Source organism: Meleagris gallopavo, chromosome 4 (genome assembly GCF_905368555.1).
Source record: "Meleagris gallopavo chromosome 4, MGAL_WU_HG_1.1, whole genome shotgun sequence".
Classification (NCBI taxonomy): Eukaryota; Metazoa; Chordata; class Aves; order Galliformes; family Phasianidae; genus Meleagris; species Meleagris gallopavo.
Genome location: NC_139407.1, coordinates 45006890 through 45034828, shown reverse-complemented (window position 1 = coordinate 45034828; position 27939 = coordinate 45006890). Strand labels below are relative to the sequence as shown.

The 27939-nt window shown below is 41.6% G+C and overlaps 1 protein-coding gene across 1 annotated transcript; it reads right to left on the bottom strand.

Moving 5' to 3' along the window:
* Positions 1-1027: 1027 nt before the first annotated feature.
* Positions 1028-27863, bottom strand: KDR (kinase insert domain receptor). The gene is made up of 30 exons (XM_085223141.1): positions 27730-27863; positions 26600-26699; positions 25981-26177; positions 25421-25545; positions 24936-25104; positions 23790-23929; positions 23451-23619; positions 21910-22021; positions 21653-21816; positions 20692-20848; positions 19386-19506; positions 18735-18843; positions 17670-18014; positions 16571-16717; positions 16282-16413; positions 14941-15047; positions 14395-14530; positions 14028-14132; positions 13133-13246; positions 12077-12165; positions 10371-10527; positions 8860-8960; positions 7395-7517; positions 7152-7263; positions 6666-6765; positions 6443-6548; positions 5335-5486; positions 3536-3632; positions 3335-3423; positions 1028-2556 (listed from the first exon to the last, which is right to left on the bottom strand). Exons 1-30 carry the CDS (start codon positions 27779-27781, stop codon positions 2337-2339), a joined length of 4047 nt encoding a protein of 1348 aa, XP_085079267.1. The 5' UTR covers positions 27782-27863; the 3' UTR covers positions 1028-2336.
* Positions 27864-27939: the final 76 nt, after the last annotated feature.

The following is a 27939-nucleotide window of genomic DNA, read 5'->3' as shown; positions in this document are numbered from 1 at the left end:
ATCCTTCCTAGGAGCCCTCACAGCAAAACTGAGAAGCATCTCACTTATTTTGCTGTCTGATCTCCCAGCTCTTGTTTTCTCAGTTGTAAAATTCTTTACCTTCAAGGAGAGTAATGGAGAAACACCTGAATCTGGTTGCCAACAGCTGTGTAGCTGGGGAATTCATCTAGTACAAAGAAGGTATTTGCCCTGGATTCAGCCCTGGCAGAGTTCACTGGTGATATCTCCCACTTGCTGGGCAAGTGATCTCATTATGCAGTAGTCTACAAAGATCATATTTCAAACTGCAATAAGGAGATGGAGAGTTCAAGTCTAATGCTGTGGCTTAATTTCTCTTGTGCATTTCTTAACATAAACTGTTATGATTCTTGGAGAACTAGTACCTTAATGGTGGTCAAATTGAGAATGCAGGTGTGCACAGAACAGAAGAGAAAGTCAAAAAGTAGAAAACAGAGTGAAAAGATGGCAGGTTTAAGTATAAGGATTCAAAATAAAATGATGCATGGTTACATAAGAGCAAGGGCCAACATTTCAGCTGTAAGTGAGATGGAAGAAAGACAAGTGGGAAAAAACCAAATAAGTCTTTAAGGACAACTGCTACTCCTTGGGCAAAAGCCACAATACAAATGGATTAACCACTCCCTAACTGAGCTCTACAAACTCAGAGAAGATTCAGGCTGTGTAAAACACAGTCTTCTCCTATGAGCCATTCTTTAAATTCAATTACTTCCAACCACTAAAAATTACTGAAGTTTCTTTACTATAGGTACCCTCAGAAATGCTCATGGACATGTACAATGGTAGAAATATCTAGATTTGTTAAGTGGCACTTACAATAACTAGCACTTGATAAGTTTCCCTGTCAGTAGACAGGATATAAGTAAATACAGGCAAGAGAAGATTTACCTATAACCCCCTCTGCTCTAAGTTTCCAATCTCTTATAATAAAATGAAAAGTTTTATCTATTAAAAATGTTGTGACCCCCATAAGGCTACAGAACATTGATAGAAAATGTGAATAGTACAATATCATTATATAATATATATATTTATATTTTAATATATTACATTTATTTCTACATAAGGAGGCTATAAATACTGTATATGCCTTATATTCATGGTTCCCAGCATCTGACTTTATAGTAAGAACAAACAAACAAAACAACCCAACAGTATAAAAATACAAAAAAGAACTCAGTAGAAATAGCTTTACATTTTAAAACCTTGCAGTCTGCATTGTGTCTATCAGTAGAGTAGAGCTCTGGGACTACAAGAGCACAGTAAGAAGTTGTCTGACAACTACAATCTCACCATTTGGAGAAGATTGGAGCTGCCATGAAACCAGTCACAAATTCCCCAGACTACATAAATCACAATCTCTGCTGGTGCAAACAAACTTTGAGTTTGTCAGTGACAGATGTGACTTACACCTGAGGAAGAGGGATGAGAAGAGAAGGCAGAGTGCCTTTTGGATAACCCATCAAGACCACAGGGCTGTCTATGGTCCCAAAGTAAATTAACTCTCCCTCTCTACCTCTGCCCCAGTGACAGTTCAGAGGGGAATTTCCCACAGCACTCCTGACTAGCTCACAGGTGATCAGGTGCCTGGCAAGGGCTGAGGGTGCTGGGGAGGGTGTGGGCAGAGACATCACCATGGTAGACATGCCCCATGCACCCATGTTCCATCATCACACTGCTCCTCCTAATTAATCTCACCAAGTACATCTTCCCCAAGGAAATGGAGATCACGAGGTTTAGTACAGCAACATTTTTCTCCACAAAGGACAGAGATCACCTCCCCCACCTATATTTAGCCCAGCCTATGTTTAGCCTTAGGCTATTGGTGAGTGCCAGAGCCTTGAGCTGGAGGTTCCCTTTTTTGTTTGTGGAGGTGCAGGCATGGGATAACTCTGAGAAACAAGAAGCCAGCACTGTGCTGTTTCCTTCCTGGAGTCCAGCCGGGAAAAACAAAAGAGCAGGGCTGTGTCTTTATTTCGTACAATTAGAAACAGTTGAGCTGAACACCATGTCACTGTCCATGTTGGGCTCAGCCTGTCACCAAGGTCCTAAAGGCCATCACGCTGCTTCTGCCATAGAATTGGCACTGCACCCACAGACCGCAGCTTCGTGTCCTCAGCCACAAGTGTCTCTGGAGGATAGCACCCCACAGCCTGGCACTGCCTTCGGGCTGCAAGATGCTTCTGTATCCTCTTCCTGAAAAAATAAATGTCTTTCCCTAGGCCCACGGCCACAGTCTCTGTACACACCAAATGTGAATACCATCAGCCAAGGCAAGGAAGGCACATCCCAGGGGATCTGGAGCCACCAGTTTCGGCCTAGAGTGGTGGGGACGCAAGAGGCACAGGGCTGTCATATGCCAGGCCATGTGCACGGGGCAGCACCGGGGAGGCCTCCTGGGCACACAAGAGTTCAGTGTCCTCACTGGAACAGACCATGGTGTCCATGTCGTCTGAGTGGTACCCCGACTGGTAGCCACTTGTCTGGTTGGAAGCCTCGGACATGACAGACTCATTGCTCTTGCTGGGCGCTAGTGTGCTGCAAAAATACCAGATAGGTCAAGTCAGAGAGAAACAGATTTGTCTTCTGGAGGACAGGTGGGTGACTCCTGTGGGCAACTGCTTCACATCACAGCAACAATAAAAGCAAAACAGTGAATTCAACAAAACTGGCTTTAAGCCCTTCAAATGTGTGCTTGGTTATAAGAAGAGATATTTTTATATGTCCTAACTAACCCTAATGAATGAAAAATACTTAATTTTATGATAGTAGGGAGTTGGATTGCAACTGCAGATGAGATAAAACTTTGATATGTTTTGTACAATACAGCCACAGTGCAGTCATAACTGCTATACACCTTTGTTTATACAAAATAATTCCTCTGAGAAGCTCTCAGAAAGCATAAGTCAGATGAATGCCACTGTATTTCCTGTGAACTGCACAATCAAATCCCTGTACAATGCTCTGAAAATACATCCAGGTACATCCTGAAAACTTGAGAGCTGGTTTCAGAAGAAAGAAAGAAAGAATAACAAAAATAAGAGCTCTTTGTCATCCCAGTTGTGTGCACTGGCTCAGTTCCTTCAAGGGGTGGTTGATGCTTTTGCAGATGGTAAATACAAGTCCCTTCTATGTTGTGCTACCTTCCCTCTCTTGGTACCAAATGCAGATGACCAGACGTACAATAAACAACTTTTCTTTGTGTGGTTTTAAAAAAAACAGTAAGAAAAGTTTTTGTATTTTAATAAAATATCAGTGCTCTGAATTACTGCAAGAAAAATATCATATTCAATCGTATTTGCAGCCTGGACCTTACCTGAAGGGTATTTTGACTTGTTTATCTTGCTCTTCCAGTGTCTTCAGCTCTTCAGATGCAAGAACCATCCCACTGTCTGTCTGGTTTTCCTGTAAAAGTGGTAAAAATGCATTAAATGGAAAGGGGCTTAAAAAAAAAAAAAGAAAAAAATAAACACACATCAATAAAAGGAAAAGATATACAAAGAGCAGACAGTCTCACCTCCTGAACAACTTTTACAGTGGTTACCAATGGGATATCTTCAAACGTTTTCACACTCACAGGTCGGCTTTTTCTTTTGCTACCTTGTCGGTACTGACTGAAAAAAAAACCAACACAAAAACAATCACTTTGTGTCCTCTATCCACAACTTGGCTGAAAACAGCACAGTGATATCAGAATCCTTTTATCTCTCTACAGAGAAATTAATCTTTTTGTCAAAACATGTTTTGCAAACCTCAAAATATCCATTTATTGAAAAGGACAAACTGCCTAACAAGTGACAAGCTTCTGACCTTCTACTCCTGACAACCTTGATCTCTGAACAAATTCTAAGAAACAGATTTGAGAAAACAGCTCCTTTCCTCAGTTACGCTGGAGGGCTTCACTTCCTGCAAGCTTTGCTCAGAAGTATAATAAACAGAGGAGCCTGGAACAAAGACATGTGTCTCTTTCTTTGGGTTGAACTTCTGGGACCCCTGCCTGGACCCAAGACAACAACAGCAGACTCAGCAGACTGACGCCCTTAAACCATGGGGATCGGCACAGGCAGGGCTGCATCTCTCCTGAAGGCTCTTCTCCAAAAGAAGCCCTCTGGTCAGGATGACATCCATAAAAAATATGAGACCAAAAAATAACAAACAGAAAAACTGGAGTTTCACAGAGGCACTAATAAAGCAAACACAACAACCTTCTCTCTAAGTGAATCTGGAATAAAATGAATGTTGTCTCAGTTAAATAGCTCTAGGACCATCAGTTCAGCTGAAGTATGAAATGCACTGTGACTACCTAGTCTTTTCCAGCACCACAAAGAAATGTGATCCTGCAGTACCCCAAATTACTGGGAATCCTGTCTATCTTTGATGTGTGTAACACAAACAGTGAGGGAGAGGGGTTCAGACGGCACCTTGAGGAAACCACATGAAGCCTGCCAGCAGAGTCCTTCTTTCTGCTGATGGTTGGATCCATCTCCTGCCCTCCTCCTTCCTCCTACACTGCAGCAAGTACCCCAGGACACTCAGAATCTAAACTGCTCCATTTGCTCTTAAGCAGCATTTGATGAGAAAATGACATTCTCCCTTACATACTATGGAATGAAACCTCCACAAAGGCCCCATGCCCAAAGTTCTCACAAGATCCAGCATAAGCCTTCACTTAAGTGCATTACTATAAATTCATTACTGGGGGACTCACCCCTGCTATGACACCCAACAACTATCTCTACAGGTCTACCGTGTATGCTCCTGCAGCACAACAGACATAAGCAGTGGACAAATCCCAGTGACAACACTGTTTGCCTCACGTTCCCCTTAGCTATCAGTTCATGAGCTATTTACCAACATTCCAATTCAGGAGGAGAAATGCCAGGCAAGATTCCAGCTAAGGTTGGAAAAGATCATCCAGTCCAACAAGTCTTAATGATAGATCTATTACTGTTCGTATTTGAGGGTGCTGCAATACCAGAGCTTGAGCACACCTGATTTGGGTCAGTACAACTCTGTTCTATTTCTTAAAAACTAATAATACTCTTCAATACTCTTGCCTTTTTTTTTTTTTTTTTTTTTTTTTTTTTTTTTTTTTTTGAATGAGAATGAGAATGAAATCTAAAGGCTACCATTTGCATTTGGGGGAAGTAAGAAACTAGTTTTTGCCTCCTGAAACTCTACAGATTCATTTATATCCCTATAGAGGAGGTTAAATATGGACCAGAGCAGCTGAAGTCTCTTCCTTTCATTTTCCCTGCCCCCAGCATGAACAAAAACTGCCCCAAGGCCCAGTAGGATGTCGATCATATAAAATACCTAATTCCTGCTGTGTTGTCATAATGGAATTTAGGATCACAGACTTCCTCTTCCTCCTTACAGGAAGCAGGTGAAGTTGGGAGAGAGAGGCCCGAATCCTCTTCCATATTCAGTGATACTGACAAAGGAAGGACAACGTAGTCTTTACCATCCTGTAGAATGCAGTGAAAAAAATACAAAAATGAAAAATGCTATAGAGAAACACAGTTTCACACACATACATGGAGAATGCATCAGTCTAGGAGAGATATGTGGGCTGTTTTATTGAATTGTGAGAATTATATTGCCTCTGTAGGAGCAGATACACACACAAAAAAAAGGAAATGTAAAGATCTACTGCCGAGTTGTTTCTGATTAAAAAAATGAGAAGTTTATACGATGTACTATAAAATACATTTAAATAGAATTGTTTCCTGATGTCTTTGAAATAAAAAACATAATTTTTAGTGATTTTTGAATCCCAATAACATGAAGTGCATGAATCTGAAAAAAAAAAACAAACACCTTAAATTGAGGATGAGGTCAGACTACAGCATATAAGAACTAAATTATGCATAAGAAGTAAACAAAAAAAGAATGAAATACAGATTGCAAAAACAGTAAGTTTTCTATATATGTACATATATATTTCAGCATTTCAATTGATACGAATAAGTAGGCTAATATTTTTTAAACTTTCTTTTATTTGCTTAAATTTCCGCTCTTAAATGTGAAGAGAAAATGGGACTACACATTCTTTGACACTGTATATCCATTTATAGTCCCATAAGAAGTCCTTTAATAGATTACAACTCTTCTCTAATTTTTTTCATTCATTTCTTTCAAATTATTACATGACACATATACAAAAGCAAAGTAGCAATACCAGTGGCAACATGAGAAACCCTTGCTGGCCAGGCAATGTGCATTTTGGTCATCTTGACAGACTTCAGTGATCTTTTCCCTCTACCCAATCATTCTTCTCTGCCAGTTGTTCCAGCTGCTGGCTAGGAGAAGTGGAAGAATGCATTCTCCCCCAGCGCTAGTACTCATCCATGGCATTTTGTGGTAGCTAGTAAGACAGATGGGGTTTGGTTGGTAGTTTTAGTAATCAGAAAATTTCATGTACCTGACGGACGTTGGCTTGCAGTAAATTCCCCAGGTGCTCCACCAGCTCTGAAAAAGTTGGTCTCTGCTTAGGATCTCCGTGCCAGCAATCCAACATAGTTTGGTACCTAGAAGAACAAGCCCAGTGAAATACCAGCATAAAGAAAACACAAGAACCTACTACTTTCTTAAACACCGGCTATTACTATGGCATAACTCCGGCAGCTGAAATTATGGTTTCTTACATTTCCGGTGTTGTATAGTCTGGTGCTCTCATTCTTGTTCCTTCCTTCAGTCTTCTGCAAAATTCCTCATCAATTTTCACTCCAGGGTATGGTGATGCACCTAAAATGAGAGCAATGGTAATTTTAATGTATTAGATTCTTAATTTCTGGAATTAATTTTCTAATATATAATTCATTGTCGCCTGAGTTAATAAGGTAGTTCAGTACACTTGGATGTGCAAACAAATTATATTTACAATGGCAGAAGCAAGTGAATGAGTAAATGAGGCACATAATCACATACTGAAATCGCAAGAAGATGCATTTAAGTCCATGTTAACATTTGCATTTTAAAGAAGTTTGAGTATTTCACTTTGATGGAGAAAATAAACAGGAAATCTTCAGGAAGTAAAAAATATTGAAGGGAATCCAAGAACATTTTGACTATTTTCTTCAACATACTGTTGTTTAGATTTTAAGATGGTCAATGAAATTAAAGTGACTCACCTAATGAAAATATTTCCCACAGCAGAACTCCAAATGACCACACATCACTCTGAATGGTATACACTCTGTCAAAAATGGTTTCTGGTGCCATCCATTTTAGTGGTAGCCTAGCCTGAAAACATTTAATTTAAAAACATATATACATCACAGCTCAGTAAAAGACTGATTTTCTAAACGCCTATTTAAGGGTTTGAGTTCTGACTTCACATTAACTCACTCTCAAATAGAGAGTCTGAAACTTACATCTCCTTTTCTGACGTAATCTGGGTCTTTGTAGATGTCCCGAGCCAAGCCAAAATCACAGATTTTGACCACGTTATTGTCTGACAAGAGGATATTACGAGCAGCCAGGTCCCTGTGGATGCACTGCAAAGAGAAGTAAACAACTTCAAGCGCTGCCTGTTGTCACAGCTCTGTCTGTGGGGCTGATCTCTTTCACATATGTGCTCTCCTACCCTCAAAGGGCAGATAATTCTTAAAATCCCTCAAGAAAAAGAAACCTCAGCATTAGCAGTTACTGATTTAAAGTGTTTTTTTGATGGTCACAACTGATTTGGCTCAGGAATACTTGTGTTTCCAAGTCCAAACATACATCTGTTTATGCACTACGCAAAGAGGTCCTTTGAAGTTATCTAATTATTTATCCCAAGAAGCTGACACAAAGCAGGTTCAGATCTGATTATCTTTAGATTTTCTAAAGTTCACTAAAATCTCTATATTCCATTCTCCCTCTGAAAAACATACTATTCTAAAATGCCAATTCGATTCCAACACAAACTAACATGCTTGGAGAAAGAAAAGTCTGTGCTTTTACCTATGCAGAATGAGAACTTAACCAACAACCCAAGGACTTTAAAATTCAAGCCTCGATAGCTAAAAATAAAAAAAGCTATGTTCTGAAAGTGGCTGCAGATTTGCTTCTCGAATGGACTAGAAATACAGATCGAGGAGAGGCATAATTTTACATATACATACCCACCAGGATATATAAAAGTATATAAAAATCTTTTTTTAGAAAAGGCTCCGATGTCTGTACTGCACACCTGGAGCAGTGTTATATTCCCTTCTTTTATTTCCTTTCCTCATTTCTAAGCAACTTTGTTTCTACAACAGTATAATCAGTTCCTCACTCTTACTGGCATTTGCATCCTTTGAAACATGTTCTATATGTATTTAGGATCAAATCAAAGAGATGGACTTATATAAGGCTAAAGTGCAATTGAGGTACTACTAGCAGGGGGTACCCAGGGTATTGTTTGCTAAGAGTCTCATCAAAGAGACATCCACAAATTTTCATAGATGAGCATCCTCTCTCCTGGCACTGTCCTTCCAATTCTAATGCACAAGTCACAGGCAACTTCCTCAGAGCAAGATCTTTTACTCCAGCTTAGTGTTGTTTTCCAGGGATTTGTCCTTAATTCCTTCAGTCATTCTCATATGCCAGTTTCCTTCCATCAACTACTTAATCATTCTTCTATGAATCAGTGACCCACAAACCTTACAAAGGTCACTAACATTTGTGTCAATAAACATACGGGCTGTTTCACTTCGTAATATTTATGATTGGAATATCTCTTAGGGCAAAAAGAAAAATGTTGCGGATGACTGCCAGCTCAAAGATGAACACACTGTTTCCTTCTACAGACCTACAGCACTATTTCCTACAGTCAAATAAATAACATGCCATTCTTCCTGAGAAGTTCCTTACTTTGCGTGAAGCCAAGAACTCCATTCCTCTCGCCACCTGGAAGCTATAACAGATGAGGTCCTCCATGGTCAAAGGGTTCTTGCAAAGGTCTTCAGAACCAGCTGCAAAGAATCAAACAATCAAGCATGTCCTCTGTCACCGAATTTACCCATGACTGCTTCTTAGGTAAATGTTCATCTTAATTTCATGTCACTGTAAACTGGAAATCAAAAGGGCAAATCAAGCCCTTCTTTTTTGGCTGTATAATCAACGCTAACAACCAAACTAGACCTGTGCAAATTTAACTTTTAGATTATTAGTTTTACCCAGACTTCCTTGCTTACTTGCAGAGTTCTCACCAGTAGAAAGATTTGTGAAAAAAATCACAAAAGAAAAACAACCAAAAACCCTAACTCACAAACTCCTAGGACAGGAAAGGCCTGCTATGGTTTCAGCAGATGACTTTGGAAACCAATGAGAAGGCCCCACCTAGTTCTTATGGGGGAGTAATATGCCACAGGGAGAAAGACTCAAGTTTGGCAAAAAGCACTGCCAATTTCGGGTAGAAGAAATCTAACCTCATCTTCTAGTGACCCTGAGAAATAACATACTTAAGTATCCAATGAAGATATTTCAGCACTTAGATCCTGCTGATAGAAATATTTCAAGTTCCTTGCAGAGCTCTAAATTTTTAGAAGAAATCTGCCACAAACTACAACTCTGCTGGCTAAAACCCTCATCTCAAAGCCTTCTTTAGGCCTAGACACTTCTACAACATTTCAGCTCAAAAGTTAGTGTTCACTCCAGAGATGTCTGAAAAGGACCAAAATGGTGTAGAAATGCATAGTGAAGTGAGGACTGATATTTTACTTTGCATTACATGACTTTCAGTATTAGTTGAGACACAAACAGTTGAGCTATGGCTTCCCTCCTAAGTGGTCTGATCCCACTACTTGCTGAAATCAGTGCTCTCTGAAACACTTGGGCAGCACTGAGCACTCTGCACTATTGCTACCAAAGGAGAACATGATAAATGTGAAGCTGTTGCAGAGAGTACGTATAACCAAGGGAGGCTTTGAATGAGCGGAAAATTTAAGTTTCCTGTTCCTGGTGGACCACCTGCACATAGGGAAGGCAAACCAACTTCTCTGTGAATAAGCAGCAAAGCAGATGGTTTTTCATGGTATTTAACTTCTGGGTAAACACTGAGGAAATTCATTTAGCTTTCTGGTGCATCCTCTCTATGCTGCCTTTGGAGGTTGTGTCCCCTGATTTTTCCTAAAGACACTGGGATACTAAATAGGGAGATGTCCAGAAGCAGTGCATTAAAAATGCATCTTTTATATCCTGGAATGGGAATGGGCTGAGGGGTCTGAGATGTTGAACTACAATGATCCACAGCTCAACAAGTTTGGTCATCCAATAAATATTTTGTATACAGCTTTGAGGGATATTTGAAAAACACCCTGATGCCCCTTCATCAGCCTCTACAAATGAGAGCTGTTCCTAAACCAGGAGAAGACATATCCTACCATCCTCTTCTTCCACATCGCTCAGGGATCGCTCTTCCACAAACCCGGAGCTTGTGGAGCTCTGGCTGCTTGTGATGCTGTCCAACCGTTGCTTCAGGTCTGTGGAGATGTCTCCAACGTAGTTCTCCTTACCTTGCCGAAACCTGGCACTTTTAGTCTAGAAAGGACAGAGAAAGAGGGAGAAATCAGAAACAGAAAGTATATCAGAAGCTTCTCCAGGAGAGGCAACAAAGTTCTCTGTAGTCCACGTCATGAGTATCCCCTCACAGCACCACAATGGCCTGCTCCCATGGCCTCCCAGCTGCCCCTCACTGCCACCTCTACACTATTTAGAAGAAACCTATTCTGACAGGTCTCAGAAATCTGGCTTTCACAGTCTCCTACCAAGTCCCTGGTCCCCACAAACCACAAAGCATATGTGCTGCTGAATCTCCTCACTGTTGAGCATCTCTATTGCATTAATTTCTGTTGCTGCAAAGGCCCTTTGACTAAGCTTCTACGCCCATGCCAAAACCCTAGCTGCCCTCAAAATCTGATTTATTACCTTCTTCTACAGAACCACCAAATTAGCCTGGATATGATCCAGACCTGCAGTCTTCCTGCACTACAGTTCCTTTCTCTCAGTCTGGTTCAGTTTGGTTACTTTGCTCCCATGGCAGTGCTGCATTTTCCTGTTGCTGATTCCCATCCCCATCACTTTAGTGAGCAAGGGTCATCACTCTTGTAAAACCTCGCCTCCTTCCTCAAGTTCCCTTAGACATTTATCTTTTTTACCTCGTAAAAGGATGCAGCAAGCTGCCTTTGCCAATATGAAATAGTAAACAATGACTCCAAGGGTGAAGAAAAATAACTCTCTAGAGAACTGACAAACAGATTAAAGAAGCTCTGATCTAAACACAGCAGCTGCAAGAAGGCTGAAGAACGGGTCTATCAGCGCTGCAGAGCACTGAGCAGCCTTTCTCATGGCTGCTGGTGAAAAAATGTAGAGTCCCAGGCATGCTCTTCAGCACTGGACACCTACAGCCATGCTGTTCAGCTGGCATCTGACCCTCAGAGCGGATGAATCCTGTGTCACACCTCCTTGCAGAGGTGTCCAGAAATGACCTTGAAAACGCCAACCTCCGTCCTTCCCCTCCTTTAAAGCAGGATGCAAATATAAAGTGTTGTGATGAGAACTCTCCTTTCCAAATGATTTGGGAGGTGAAAACCTCAGCAAAAACTCAAGGGATACATCATTTATACAACATGATTAACAGCACACAATATGGGTAATCTGGCTCAGCAATGAGGCAAGGGAAAAGTGGAAAGGATTGCACGCTAAAAGATATCTATGGATATGATGGATATATACACTAAGCAGGGAGTGCAGTTATTTAAGGTGGTCTGGAGCCTAACTAAGAAAGGAAAAAATTCAGGCTGATAATCAGAAAAAAACTTCCTGACAGATACAGCCAAGCATAGAACAATCTGCCAAGGGAAATACTGGAAGCCCAGTTCCTTTGCACATTTTAAGCTAACAATAACAAAATAGCAACATTTCAGGGGCCAGGGGAAAAACCAGATGACCTCTGGTGTCTTTATCATCTCTCATTCGCATGAAAAGCACTGAATAGCCAGCATCCACAAGAAACTGCCATGACATTCTCCCCAAGAAACAGAAAAATTGTGTATGGAGAAAAAACACCAAATCGACCATTATACTGCACCTTGTATGGGACAAATTCACCCCTCTTGCTCCGTAGGTATGCTGAGAGGTTTCCAAACTTGCAGTATTCCACAATCACCATGAGTGGACCTGCATAACATACAAAGCAACTACTTGGAATGATCAGTTATAGAATCATATAATCACAAAATCATAGAATGGTTTGGGTTGGAAGGGGCATTTATGATCATCTAGTTTTTGTCTAGGTAGTTTAAGTTCTAACAACTTAAATTAGGAACTCAATTTCAAATATAGATCCTTTAATCTACAATCAAAATGTGGTATTTTGTGCTCATATAAGCATTTATTACAATGACAGATTTTTCACCCTAAGTTCCAAATACTGCCCATATCAATTTTGTTGTGTGATAAACAAAGAAAGAAATATTTATGTATTATGTTTCCTTCAATTACTGCACTTTTTCACAGAACTTTACAAATTAAATTCTGATCACACGGTAAGTCAACAGTTCAGCTTTCCTGAAAAATTATTACCGACCTACTCCACGTTGAATTTCTTCCAAATTAGCATTCAGTGCTGAATTTGCTAAATGAAACATCTGTCCTAGATTATAAAGTCAAATAGGTTCATCCACCCAGAGCTGGACTTCAAAACGCAATCTCCCCTCCCACTCACACACAGATGCACCCACCCTTGTCCAAAACCAAGGAGGGAAGCCATTACTTGCAGTTGCACTGTAGCCAGTGGAAAGAATAAGACCAACTTGTGAAATCTCCTACTAGACTCAGATCCAGAGCCTGTTATATGCAAGGCATCCACTGTGAAAGTGGATACGAGGTACTGAAAAGTGAAGTGAGAGAACAGGGGTGTTGAAGGCTTTGCAAAAATGAACAAGGGATGGAGCTGTGCAAACTACAAAAGGCTTTGAGCTTTTATCCCATCTCTGGATCTGCTACATTTACCAGGAATTAAAAAAAAAAAAAAAAAAGGGTAATTTCTTCTAACCTTAATTTTGAAACTCAACATTCTCGGCAGTAGAAATGACAGAAATAGGCGTTTTGTTAGTACTTTCCCACTCACTGAAAAGTTACTCACCTCCTGGCTTTGTGCAGGCTCCAAGTAAATTGACGACGTTGAGATGATGACCAATGTGAATGAGGATCTTCAGCTCGGACATAAGTGCTCTGTGCTCACTGTGGGTTGCACCCTCTGCAGAGATAAAACAATGCAAGTCAGGAGCATCACAGACAGAAAGGTTCTCCTCTCCTCTATCTTCTCTACTGTTATTTTTCCATCTCATTTAGTGAGAAGTCTTGTTGGCTGGCATCCTGGATCAGCTCTGCTGTAGGACACTGATGGAAACTAGCCAAATGGATTACAAGGTTGGTTTTGCTGTGCTTTTGAACAAAATTTGCTAAGGGCAGCATGACCAGAGACACAAACAATATTGTCAAATACCTTTTTTCCCCACAGAGCTTTTGAACAACTTGTACTCTGCCATTTGACCCTAGCAGCCAGCCCATACAGCTGACTAGAGTTAGAAACTGTGCAACTGCTCACACTGTACTGTCAGAAGCCTGCCTGCTTTCCCATCCACCTCCATCATAGCAGAGGGGGGGATACAGCCCCTGGATTCTCTGCATCCTATTTTGTTGTCCCAGCTTCTCAAAACTGCTGCCCATTTTGGAACATGTCTGAAGCCTGCAGAAAGCCACCCAGTCAAATATGGACATCTGAAAATTGCTTGCCGGTGCAAGTTTATTTTATTAATGTGGGTAAGTCTAAAAAGCAATGGCTAGAAAACCACAGTTGCGTTACTCCGATTACTGATAAAGGTATGTATTTTACACCAATTGTTAAGATAAATTTTAATACATTATTGGTATGAATGCTTTGATTGTTTTTGGTTCGTTTTTATCCCTGCTGGTTACAGGATTGGCAATATCCATATATTCAGTATTCAAGGTGAAGTCTTAGTCATCTTTTTTACCTTTAAGCATTTTGACTGCCACAGTTCTGCAGGTAGCAGTTTTGTCAATCCCAAAGGCATCAGCTTCTATGACTTGGCCAAAAGCTCCACGCCCGAGAGGTTTACCTTGAAGTGAAAAGAACAGACTGATTCATTTGCCTGGTACAGTGATCAAAAGATACAGAATAAATGTCAAACTGAACTTCTATATGAGAAATTAACAGAGGACTGACAGTGGGGAGAGGCTGTATTATATCCTAAGGGACTTTGGAGCGTTCCCTGCTCCTGCTGGCTATGCATCAGGGCAGTCCCACCACCCACCCTGGAGCCGCTCCTGGAGCAGGGCTGGCTGCAGGGTCACATAATGGCCTGTGCAGGGAAAACACACCTAGCTTCAGTCGGTCTCTGGGAAACTCCCACTTGCTGGCATCATATGGAAGCCGCTCGCAGTGCTCATCTATGGGGACTTCATCAGGATCCATGATGATTGACAAGTACCCAGTCTTCATGTCACCTCCATTGGCCTGGAAAATGGCATTAGTTGTAAATGCATTGGTTTTTTGGTGGAGATGTGCAAAGTGCCAGTTTCTCACTCTGAAGTGTTCTGCTGTTTCCCAGAAATGCCTGGCTACCATTCCCCAACACGATGTCACTGGGAGTTTGATCATCGTTAATTACTTGCACTTTTTTTTTTTTTTTTTAATAAACAAAAACAGCTGAAGAACTTTGTCAATTTTCTCTCATGAAGGCCTGTTCAATTAAAAACAAATTTCTGTGCCCTTGGTTCCAGGCAAGAATGTTACAGCATGAAGAGAAAAAATGTGTCTGTTGATTTAAGAACAAAGGAAAGAAACAACACAAAAGGATTCAAGTCAGCTTTCATTTGTCATGCAAGACCAGTGCTGATAGGACAGTACAAGAATTTTTTCATTACCCGCTTAACGGTCCGAAGGATGATTACAAGAAGCAACCAGAAGAACATGGCAATGACTGCAGTGCCAACAAGGATAATGAGCTCCAGATTTGTTTTCTCTTCAGCGCCTGGGAAGAAATAAATGAATATCTAAGTGATAGCTGGAAGCGTATTGGTTTTGTTCATTCATTATATTACAGAATGGAGGTTCTTGTTCTAAAGGTTTATTTTAAAAGCACAACATGGAGCATGGAAACAAAAGCAAAATAAAACAAAAAGCTTGGGTTTAATGTTAGAATATTATGCTTATTTCAGTGTGGTTTTAAATACCACACGATTTCTTAGCATCAGCTTTGTTCCATGGGCAGAATCTGGATATTTAGCAACCAATATAAAGTGAAATTTCATAGTTTAAAAATAATTGGTTGTTTCAGAATACCCCAAATGAAAAATTATTTGTTAAGAAAAAGTAAATAAAGTGCTGAGAATGACCTAGGGAGCACTCTCTCTCTTGTCTCTAGACATGCTTCAGCTGGGTCATAAAAAATGTGGTTCTACAGCAACACATGAAAATGAGGACTTATAACAATACTTGAATATCTAATTATGTACAGCAGTAGCTCTCTTTTATTCAGCTCACCTGTCACCTATTGCATCACATTAATTTTCCTACACAGTAGCACACTCCACCTCATGATCCCAACTGACTATACAATACTTGAAGAGAAACAGTATGCAATACACAGGTTTCCAACTTTTACAGACCCTTAAATCATGTCCCAGCTACATTTACCAACTCAGCTGAAATTAACATCATCTGCAAATAACATCCCACATAAATGTTATTGCCCTTAATACATCTTAATATCCTAATGAGAGCTATGAAAATAGAGGATAATGCTTTGATTACCTTAAGGTAATAGGACGACAATCATCCTAACTTATAAGACATAGATTAGTGAATTATTCAATAACTACTTTTGATAAATATACTAGTATCAAAGACAATGAGTTTTTTACTTGAAGGTTTCTACTAGCAGAATCCTAACCCTTGGTGCAAAGTCCATCATAGTTCCAGTTACTCAAACTGGAGACTAACCTCTTGTTAGGTTTTATTATTTCCTATTGCAAGCTGCATTTTGGTGGGCTACAGTAGAAGTGATACAAATGAGAAATGGGTCTCACAAACACTTTCAAAGCTTGGTGGACAAAGCCTGGAGTTTCCTAACCCGAAAACACTACCTGTTCCTATCAATGAAATGGGACAGCAGACACAATAGAGTGCACAAAGACTTCACTCTTTTTCCTATTCCAATCATCATAACAAGTTCATGCACAAACTGAAAATAAACAGATACTGACCTTGCACTGAAAAAAAAGCCTCTGCTTTTTTGCATCCAAGAATATTGCAAGCAAGGCAGGTGTACAGCCCACCATCTTCTTTCCTCACTCTACGTATTGTTAGTGTTTTGTTTCCATCTTTCAAAACAATACCTAGAAAAAAAAAGATTATACTTAATTTGGTTGTTTTTAATGTTGGTTTGTGATAACAATGCAAAATGAAGCTTTCTGAGATGAAAATTAAAAGTTAACCCTAGGAATCAAAGCTCTTGAGTGACAGAAAATCCGTAACAAAAGAGAAGTTCCTCACCTGAATCTTCAAAAAGCATTTCACTATTTTTAAACCACGTGATGTTTGGAGGAGGAATGCCATTTACTGTGCATGACACTTCTATCGTTTCACCAATGTTTGTTGTTTGATTTTCCAAATTTCCCACAAGTGTGGGTGCCATGGGCTCTGTTGGTATTGAAACAAGGTTAGATCAATGAAAATTTAAAAAAAGCATCTATTTTTGTAGAAATAGCTGTTGATGATGCTCTACACATTTGACTCAATAATGAAGTCTCCATTTTTTTCAATAAAATCAATAGCTGCAGAGTTCAAATTAAAATCATAGTTAATCTTCCACATGATGCAAGACGATCGTAGTATCTAAAAAAATTTTAGCAGCTTTAGATCATTTAATTTGTAACTATTTGGGCTGCAACGCAAGGAGGGATAGGTGAGAAATTGCTTCCCTCCCACTTTTGTGTCTGGCTCATTATGAGAATGCTGACATTGTCTGTCCATCAGGCATTCATTCAAGATAGCCAATAAGCATGAGTAGGTATTTTCCTGAATCAGTGCCACAGTTGTTTAATGAGACCAGACATCTAGGCCCTCAAACAAAGTCATCATTATTTGTGTGAAAAGCTAATTGATTACTAGCTTTTATTGCTTGCACCTGAATTCCAGTGTTATTTCATGACAGTTTTAAATTATAGACGCTACTTCCAACCCAAGATTCAGTGACAAAATGCAGTAGCACTAATGCCGTAAATACACACAGGCACTTACAACTGTAGAGAAAAAAGTGTTGGGAAAAATAAAACTGAGAAGTTATTAAGCTAAATACATGTCATCATTTGTGCAAAAGCCAAACTTATCACCTTGCAGAGCTCAGTGCTATAGCCAGTGTTTCCTCACTTATACAGATGAAGTGGTCTGTCCTTTCTGGATAAGACCCAGACCTGCATTCAGCAGATATCAGCATCTCCAACTAACATTCCCTTTGTTTACAACAAATAGCCTAAATCTACTTAATAAATTGAATGCACATATACAAGGCAGGCAGACACCAAAACCTTGTGCTCCTGGAGTTGTTTTCGTCTGCAGCCCCTCATCATAGCTCACAGCAAGAGATCCATACCTTGAACAGTGAGGTGCTTCACCAGGCAGTGCTGTGTTTTAGCCTTTTTGTCCTGAGCAATGCAAACATAGTCACCTCCGTCCTGGAGGGAGATGTTACGGAGGATGAGTTCTAAGGTGACATTTTCACCATTGGTATTTGAAATAGTTGCATTCAGCTTCTGAAGAGCATCAAGGTTCTTGCAAACAGGCATGGGCAGCCCTCCAAAGGGTGTCTGTGAGGTGTGAGCACTGAGTTTATACCACGATAGCTTCTCAAATGTGAATTTATCAGCTGTGCACTGTAAGGACGTGTTATCCTTCTCTGTCAGTTGACTCCGAGGCTGGAGATTAATTTCAAGACCTCCTGCACGTTAAGAAAAATAAAAAAGAAATAAATTCCTATCAGGTTGTATATTTCATTGCCAACACAAACTTGCAAAGCCTTTTTACAGATATAGCATTATCCTCATCTTGTCTATCTTTAAATGAAGGAACAAATCACTGAAAAATCAATCACTTAGGTAAAGAGCACAATCTCACTAAAAGCAATGTATTTATATGGATTAAAGAAAGGCTTGTCTAATTAATACAGTTCCTCTTCCTACAGAAACTTCTGGCAAGCCATGATGATTCTTAGCATTATCTTATAGCTCCTTTTTTGATATGGATTTAAATATTATTTCACGTAAATATGGGAACAAATTTTCAAGAAGACAGAAGCTCTTTGCCATCAGTTTTGAAAATTTTAGCTTAGCTTTTATAGTACATCATTACTCCTTTTGTGAAACTACACAAATTTCTCTTTAGCTCTTTCGAAAGACTGCAAAAAGCCAACAGGAATCACTCTCTGGATATTGGTGCCCACTTCATATTACTTTCATGGGACTGCCACTCCACTGATGCCAGTAGAACTAATGTCTTGGTTGAAGTTGGTGACTTTAAAAACTGCTTTAGGAAAACCTTCAGTAAGATTAAAGGATTTTATGAAAGACAGGAATCAGATAATAGTGTAGAAGCACATCTAAGTAGTGAGAAATACAAAATAACATTAATTTAACATGACTCCTCAGAAAGGTATACTTACTGGTCACGTGAAAGGAGATAACTCTTTCACTTGATCCAGCTCTGTTAGTAGCCATACATCTGTACAAAGCAGACACATTTGCTGCTTGAATCACAAGGGTGCTCACAGTCTACAAGAGAACAAACAAGAAACTTCGTACATCAGTTGTTAAAGTTCCTGCATGCGTATGACCACCACAACAGCTCAGCAAATTGCTATGCAAACTGAAACATCCTCCATAGCACAGTGGCTATACGGTCCCTTACTGATGTTCACATGCATAAGTGCATGATGATCAGATAAAAGAAAACAACAAAAAGCAGGCTATGGTGTTCATGTCCATAAATACTGTACCTGTTGCTTTTCTGCTCTTCACTTTTCCTAGCTTTTCCTTATTAACTGACAAAATTAACTCACCTAATTAATACCCCTAAAAGAAAAGTAATGAAATGTAAGCAAGCTTCACAATGAAGAATCTTTGGGAAGATTGTCTAAAGACTTAAGTGTCCATCTCTACCTATTAGCTTCAATAGGAGTTTATATGACAAGAGACCAGATCCCCCAGTTTAACACTAGGTTAAGACTCTCATCTCTAGTGATATACTTCTGATATGTGGACTGCTGAATAGGGCTAGTCATTCCCAACCAACAGAAAAAAAAAAATCTCCTTACCTTTGTTTTCCCAGCAATAGTAACGACTCGCTGTTTGATTTCAACCTGATTCCCACCCTTTCTCTCTGAGATCACCTTCCATTTTCTGCATGCATATGGACTGGCTCCCAAGCGAACTTTTCTGAAACAAGAAGAAAGGAGATGTATTAGCCCACAGGAAACATTAGCTCTTTCCTAGTGTGTTTTTCTGTTTTCTCTGTAATATGAAGATGCACATGGATCACATGGATCACTGGCTACAGCCTACATTTTGGAGGGAAAAAGTATGTTTCTTGAAATATTTCTATTAAATTGAACCCCATAACCTTTTGAAACCTTTGTGCTTTGTAAAATAAGAAGCCCTCAAGCTGAAAGGTGAATTCCCTAATTAATCTGCCTGTGTCAGCTCCATCAGGATGCTTGGAGGGAAGCGGCTATTCTGGGAACAAACCTCCATTCATAAATGCAAGATTCAAGTTAATTTAGTTCAAAGGAAGACAGAGAGACATAGAAATCACTGAACTCCCTACAAGAATTTCTTGAGGACAGTAGCCATTGTGTAGGAAGCAACCAGGCACCAAAGGAAGAAACTTGTGGAAATCACTTTAAAAACAACAACAGGAAAGAAGATTTTTTTTTTTTTTTTTTTTTTTTTTTTTAGAAAGGAAATCTGGGCTTATGGCAGGCCCAGATAAGGGAAGCTGCGTGAATCTCAGTCAGGCACTCTCTCTATCTTTCCCTAACATCAATCAGTGCACTTCCTTTAAGATACACTTTCACACAGATAAAGTGCACTGTCACACTCAGCACTTGAGCATAAGGAGAAAAAAACAACAACCACAAAGGTCTGCAATTAGCATAAACAGCAAGTTTCCTGTGTTTGGGACTGAGCCCAGTGAGAGAGCTGATAGGGGTGGGGGGCACAAAAATAGCTATATTTGAAACCCATCATGGGTCAAGATGCCCTTGAAGAAGGCTTGAAGGTAACAAGCCAGCATTGCCAGCTCCTCACCACAGGTGGCCCTTGTCTCTCAACTCCCTGCCCATGAGTCAGCAGAGCCGACTGCCTACTGAGTACAACAATCTTCTTTGTTGGCAATTGAAGTAATTTTGAGGCCTCAGGTTTGCTGATGGCGAAGCTCTCCCATGACTTAAGAGAGAGGAAAAGGGTTCCTAGAGCGGAACCCTTCAGTGTCCACCACTCTCTGTCCAGCATGTATAGTATAGGGAGGCCCCAAACCACCAACCCAGCTCAGCTGAGCTCACCTCAAAGCCCAGACACAAAGCAACACCACGATGAGCACCCAGCCCCACCACTGCCACTCACTGGGGGCTGAAGGTGCACTCCTCCTCCAGCTGCCAGTACCACAGGACAGCGGCGGGCGGTGGGATGGCATAGACGGTGCAGGTGAGTGCCTGCGTTGAGCCATACTTGTAGGAGTCAACAGGGGCCATCAGCGCGTTCTCACCAATCTGGGGGGGCACTGGAGGAGAGAGCAGGATATTACACCTCCGTCAAGGCTTCCCAAAGGCACTGTGTACACACACCCCATGTCACTTTGTCCCTATGGAAGCTGGGGACATCTGAGTGCACAGCAGAGCACCTCCAAGGAACAATATGCATTGGAAAGTGTTGAACCTGCCCAATGCCTTGAAGATCGGGATCTCAAGATGCAATGCTTAATATCTCCATTGAGATCTCCCTTCACTACGCTCGTGTTTAAAAGGTAGCCCTTGAGGTCTTACCCCTATCCCCAGCTATTAAATGTTTGTTACACTCCAGAATTTAACCTCGCTGCCCTTTCCAAGACCCGCTGTTTTCAAAGCACAGGAGAAAGGCTGTTTCCTGGGAAGCAGAGGAGAGGAAGAGGAGGACGGCGACTGAGTGGGGCAGGGCAGAAGATGAGGGACAGCTGGCATAGAGCAGGAAGGATGGGCGAGGCAAACCAGGGTCAGGATGGAGCAGAGTGGGGGAGGCACCGGGGAGCAAGGAGGACAGGAAAAGGACAGGACACAAAGGCAAAGAAATAATATGCAGAAAACAAAAACACACCCACCATGTAGCACCACAACAACAACAGAAGCCTGCAGCTTCTCTACCAGAACATCCTAGGGCAGGGCCCAAGAGAGACAGCCCAGCTTTGCATCACCCCAGCTAAGCATAAAGTGCTCTGATCTAAGCCCCCGCCCCTGTTTAAAGCTTCATAGCTCAGATGTGAAATTAATCCTAAGAACAGTAACACATGATGTTTATGCATGGAAGGGTGGAATCCCTGCACACCACTTACCATTCACAAGCAGGGTGAATGTATGTCTCCTCTGCATCTTGTTGGTAGGGTTCGTAAGGACAACAGTGTAATTCCCAGCATCCTTCTCAGTTGCTTCAGTGATTACTAATGTGTAGCCAAGCTTAACTGTATGATTTGCATTCATGACTTTTCCATTTTTGTACCTACAGAAAAAACACAGTGCTCTGAATATTTTAGAGATTTACCTCAACCAACAATAGCTCAGCTTTTCAAACTCATTTTGTCCAGATTCTTACCATTTTGCCTCTGGAGAAGGATATCCTTTAAACTTCACAGGAATACTGACTGTATCTCCTAACTTCATCTCAACCACATTCTCCATTTTCTCTAGATGAATAAAAGGACTTTCTGCAATAAGTAAATAAATAAATAAATAAAGAATACAGTAATACAGTGGTTTTTCTGCAGAGGCAAAAGTTGTAAGTGGTCTCCGCTTGGGTTAACATCTAACTCCAGATGACCAGAGGCTGGTGACAGGAAGGCACTGTTAAAGCGCAGTAATCTCTAAACTGGCTTCTGAAGAAGCACAAAAAACAAGTCCTTTCCTTTGCATAGAGGAACTGCCCAGTTCCCTCCTGGGGAGCTTGGAGAAACAGAGACCAGAGGGACCTCAGTATGCCAATGTTCAGACCTAGAGGTCTATTGAGCCACTATGATGTTGCAAAAGGAGCAATTCCAGGCAGTGCTCAGCTGCTTAGCATCCCCTTTTTAGCCTTCTCAGTATTTCTACATATATAGTGTAAAACTGGCTTGATGGACTCATTCTAGGAAAAAAAAGTATTTAAAACTACAGTGTCATAGTTACACACTTGAGAAGAAGCAGAATTTATCTACTTGAAACTTAGCAGTTGCAGAATACTATGAAATGCTTTACTACTTTAAATTTGCATTCAGACTAAAACAGCAACAAGCTTCTTGGCTAAGACTTTATCAGTTTGGTATCTACTGTGCTCAGAATAACAAATGATCTGGTTTTGGCTCCTCAAGAAAAATAGAAAAAATCTAAGAGAAAGTTAAGAGTATTTTGAAGCACTATGCCACACAGTAATTTTGAATGCTTATATTTTTGTATGGCCTCTGAAAACAGAATACAGGAAAACCAGCCTCCTTTGAAATACAAAGTCCTTTGTTTGACTGAGTGATAAAAAAGGGCCATTCTCATGCTGGCAATTTTTTTTTCCTAGAAATAAGCCAGTGGAGTCACTATGGCTGTGCCCAAGAGGGGCTTGAAAAAAAGGCTGTAAGAATGTGGCCTCATACTTACCTATGGAGGTAGTCAAAGTTGTTTCCTTTGCATCATATCTGTATGACCAGAACTCAGTTTGATTCAGTTCATTGTAATTTGGAAGCCAAAAGTTTTCTTTGCCTAGCTTCATTTAAGCTAACTTAGAATCTTGTCCTACAGAGCCATCAGAACCTCACTTACATTCACTTGGCATGAGAACAGGTAGCTCTTACACAACGTCATCTGTGCAAAGCTAGCTTTGTAGGACCTTGAGGTCATCACAGAAGAGCACAAGGGGTTTACCTTAGTTAAGTATCCATTTTCCTATGGGATTTTACAGCTTTCAGTAACAATTAATTATTCTTTAAAAATATATTAGATAAGCTTGTGGTACAAAACTACACAAGAACAATCTAATGGGTGCAAGAGAGCAGCTGCAGCTTCACTTGGTTCATTTCCATCATTCAGTGCGTCACCATGATGCCTCCTGTGTCCCAGTTACCCACCCCAAAGCCAGAACAACCAACAGAACTGAAATGGAAGATGCTGTACCATGGATTATGAAGTAACTGCTGTTCTTCATGTTCATGCGACCACTGGATGCTGCACACGTGTATCGACCTTTGTCACTTAAGTTCACACTGTCAATGGTAAGAGTGCTTACAAATGTCTTTATTTCTCCTGCAGTGGTTTTTAAATCTCTTATGGTTGCACGCTTTTCCTGCAATAGAAGAGACAAGTGTTTGGGAATTTTAATTTATTCTTTCTCACACCCATAAATGCCAGCATTTTCTTTCTGTATTATCAGCTGTCTTGTGAACATTCCTAAATGCAGAGTAACACTGTAACAAAACCAAATTCTGCTGCACCTTTCAGATAATATGATTTTACCTTGATGGAAGGGTAGTCCCACTTAAAATCAATTCCCACGTTCAGCTCTGTCCTTACAGTACAATTGAGAACTAGTTTTTCTCCTACTGCCAGCTCAACTTGGTAGTGTGGGTTCATTGTTAGATCATAAATCCGATAACCTGGAGGAAGAAAAAGGCACACATTGTGTTATAGCACTCGGTACCAACTTTCCCAGCTGAATTCATGAAAACTCCCACTAAACCCACTGCTACAAAGAGGCATCTCAATGCTCCAGCAGCATAGCATGATGACTAGCGTGCAAAGGAGCCTGGCGGGAAGGGATCTGCTAGTCTCAAGCATTTCCCACGTGTGACGCGAGAGCCATGTAAGACAGTGTCACAACAGGATGTATATGCTTGTTCAGATCCTCCCGGGTGTTGGGTGCAGGCAGGAGATGGTGACCTACATGGTCTTTTCCAGGGAGTGGCAAATGAGGTCCGCTCACCCCCAAGTGGCTAGAAGCCAGACAGCCCCCACAAACACAGCATTGAATCTGAGCACATACGTCCTGCATCTCAGCACAGAAAGGGAACAGCTCCAAATGAGGAGAGGAGAAATTCAATGAGCAGCCATCACATTGTAACAGCACAAGGACAAATCCTGCTGCCCAACACAGCACTATAGCATTTCTGGGCTTTGCTGAACAACTGACAGCATATACCAAGAGAGCACAAATTCCCTTCAGAGTCAGTCTGAAGTGAGATAAGACAACCCAACTCCTCATATGACCTTCTGATCACCCATTCCCTCAGTACATCTCAGAGCAATTTCTTTCCATCTTCTACTGATAGGTGCCTGCCTCTAGTTCCCTTCAACAATGACTTGGATCCTAGATAAGCAAATTAAGTACAGAAGGGAGTGATTTGGGGAAGAAAGGCTTGCATTGTTGGGAAGAAAAATGCCTGGCATCTATATTAAACTAAAAATAGAAGCCCTTAACCCAGTGATCAACTAGAAAAAACAGAATACATTGTATTTAACAGAAAAGTAATGCTTATCACAACATCCATTTTGCATTAGCTACATTGTCAGTATAGAGTAACCTAAGGCCCAATCAAATGTAATTGTGTCAGCATGCTGTAGAAGCAAAATAACATCAGCTATACAGAAAAAACTTGGGCTTACCTACAACTGCGACTATGTATATCACGGACTGGTAGCTTTCATTATCTATTTTAGCTTCGCAGAAGACCATGCCTGCATAGTTGATTAGATGACTGGGTATAGTGAAGCCTTTTTTATTATCCCACGAAATTGATTTACCATCAGGAACAAATACCTTTTCTGGATATTTCTGTTTGAAATAGTGACAAAATGCATTGTCAGGTTTCAAAAGCAAACAACTTTGGATTTTCAAGTGCAACGTCTTCCGTATCAGCCGGAAGCCAGTTTTAGCATCTCAGCTCAGGCACTTCTCCCTTTGTGGGCAATCACCCCACACTTCCAAAGCACAGGACCATGGTGACACACAGTCACAGCACTCACCACAGGCTGCAAAGTTCCCAACAAGGGAAAGATGTTTTCAAGAAACACATTTATATCTGAGGCAAAATATTTACATCACAGTGATTCTAATTAACTCTTAAAATAACAACAAGCTTTTTCCTTACCGCATGTAGAGATACATTGAGATTTGACACAGTTCCAAGGCATGGTACTACCACAGTTTTATTCTTAGTGATGTACACAATGCCAAGCTGATCACCAACTGAAGTCACAAATGGAGATCGGTAATCTAGAAGAATATTCAGTTGGTAAGTGGATATGATTAGTCGTGTGATTACCAAGGAAACTATTTTTAAAATTATCTTTCCCTATTTATTTCTTCTCAAGTCAGTTTTGCTCTTTTCTACTTGCTTAAACATTTAAGCGATGAGACTAAAAAGGAAGGACATGTTTTGACAGCCCTCCAGGTTGATAGTATCATTATTCTCAAAGCATTTATCGGCAGCAGTACACACTTTGGAGAACAGCTTCCTGCCACCACAGTCTGCGTGCCGACACAAATCTGATTTACCCCAGTGTGATTTTTCTTGCATAAGTATTACAGGAAATATCAGTTGAAAGCAGTGATATGCTACACTGGCTCCCCCAATGGCAGCACCCTTTTTGGAATCAGTCAAAAAACGAAAGTTCCCGAGCTTATAAAACAAGCCACGTGAGAACTTACCTTGAACGTAGACATAAATGGTTGTAGCTGCCTGGCTGTCTCCATAAAGGCACCTGTAGTCCCCAGTGTCATTGCCTATGACTCTGAGGAGGGTGAGGGTCTTGCAGAAAGGGCCATCACTGCAGCCCGTCACAGCAAGGCGCTTCTCAGCACTGCTCTGGTTATTGGGCCAGGACCAATACACAGCTCTCTGACCACTGGAAGGCAAGCATTCAAAAGGGGTAAGTGCTAATCTCTGCAGGTTCCCTAGAGAACTGCTTTCATCCCACCTTATGAAGCATCAGGATAAATTCACATAAATTGACCTGTTACTCGTATCCTAAAGGAAGCTACTTGAGAACAAAGTTGCACCGAATCTGTCACACAGCACCCAGCTCCCTCCCACACCATCCTACGCCTGCTTTGCCAGGGAAAAATCAGATGAGGGGTGCAAAGGAAAGGGGGGAAACAAGCACTATTGCGAGAGAGACAGAACCACAGGGAAAAATCAGATGAGGGGTGCAAAGGAAAGGGGGGAAACAAGCACTACTGGGAGAGAGACAGAACCACCTGAAGCACTGTCCAGAAACTCACTGCATAAATCACCCCTATCAAAATGAATGTACAGATTGGCCCTTACCTGCAAGTAATGTTCAGAGTATCATTTGTGGTTATGGTGAGGACACTTTTTTGGATGCTAAGGGTTGGCTGATCCATAGAAATAAACAAACCTGCAAAAACTGATATAAAAAAAAGCCCTCAGACGAATACGATAGCAAAAGGAAATGCTACTCGACCAGAACAGCATTGTAGGAAAGAATATGCAGTGTGCTTTAAGCAGATACCTTCACATCGTCTACTTAACAGTGAAAGGTAAATAATGACTTTTCACACATCACAGAAAGGTCAAAAACTCTGTCATAACAGGAAAGCCAGGCAGATGGTCAGGAGCTGGCTGCAGAGCACGACAATTCAGCCGGCCAGGGTGGAGTTCCTGTTTCCTTGTGCTGCCAACTTCAAGGTCTAACAAGAGGATGTGGAACATTGAAATAAAGTGAACCTACATCTGATGATCTCACTCCCTGGGGAAAGGGATTACAAGCTTCTCTCATAATAAACCGAATACTCATACTCTTTGATACTGTTGATCAATGAATTATGTGAAGAAACTACTTTACACATTTTGGCACAAATCTTAGATCCCAGGAGCTCAGCATCACTTTCCTTTATACTGCTTTCCCCTTTCTTCCCAAGCAATGTGACACAAACCCGCTGCTACCAGCTCGCCCTGGGCCGCTTGTCTGAGGGCCACATGCCGGTGCCAGCGCTGCTCTTAGGCAAGTGAAAGGCATGGGCAGAGCCTTCCCATCGGACAAGCACTCCGTCGTGCCGCGAACAGCTCCGCATCACGGCGAGCACCAAGCCCGGCCGGCACAGCGCAGTTAGACGGGGCGAGTAACGGGACAGCGAGGCCGGATTGGAGCTTTCCCCCTTTTATCCCGCTATTTCCCAGGGAACCCCGGGGGATCCCGTGCTGCAGCCACCGGCATCCTCACGGGCTGACTGATGACAGCTTTCCTTCAGCCAAGCTCTGCTCAGCTCTGGGAAGCAGTAGGATCCCAGCGAGCACGAGGTGATGCCGCACCGAGCCGCTCTGCCCGCCCCGACAGCCCTCAGGAAAGTGGGGACCGCCACCCGCTCACCGGGACCGCGCCGGTGCCGCAGTCGGACCCGAGCACAGCCCTCCCCGACGGCTCCGCGACGGCTTACCGGGAGTCAGGCACAGCAGCACCGTCAGCACCCGCAGCGGCCCCAGCTCCATCCCGGAGCGAGAAGCCGAGCCGAGCCGAGCCGCACCGTACCGAACGAGGGATGCGGGATCCCGAGGGCAGCACCGCCCTCTTGTTCCTGGGGCGGGACCCGCCGCTACGCCCCGCCCAGCTGACCCAAGCCCCTCCCCGCGCCCCGCCCTACTCCTAG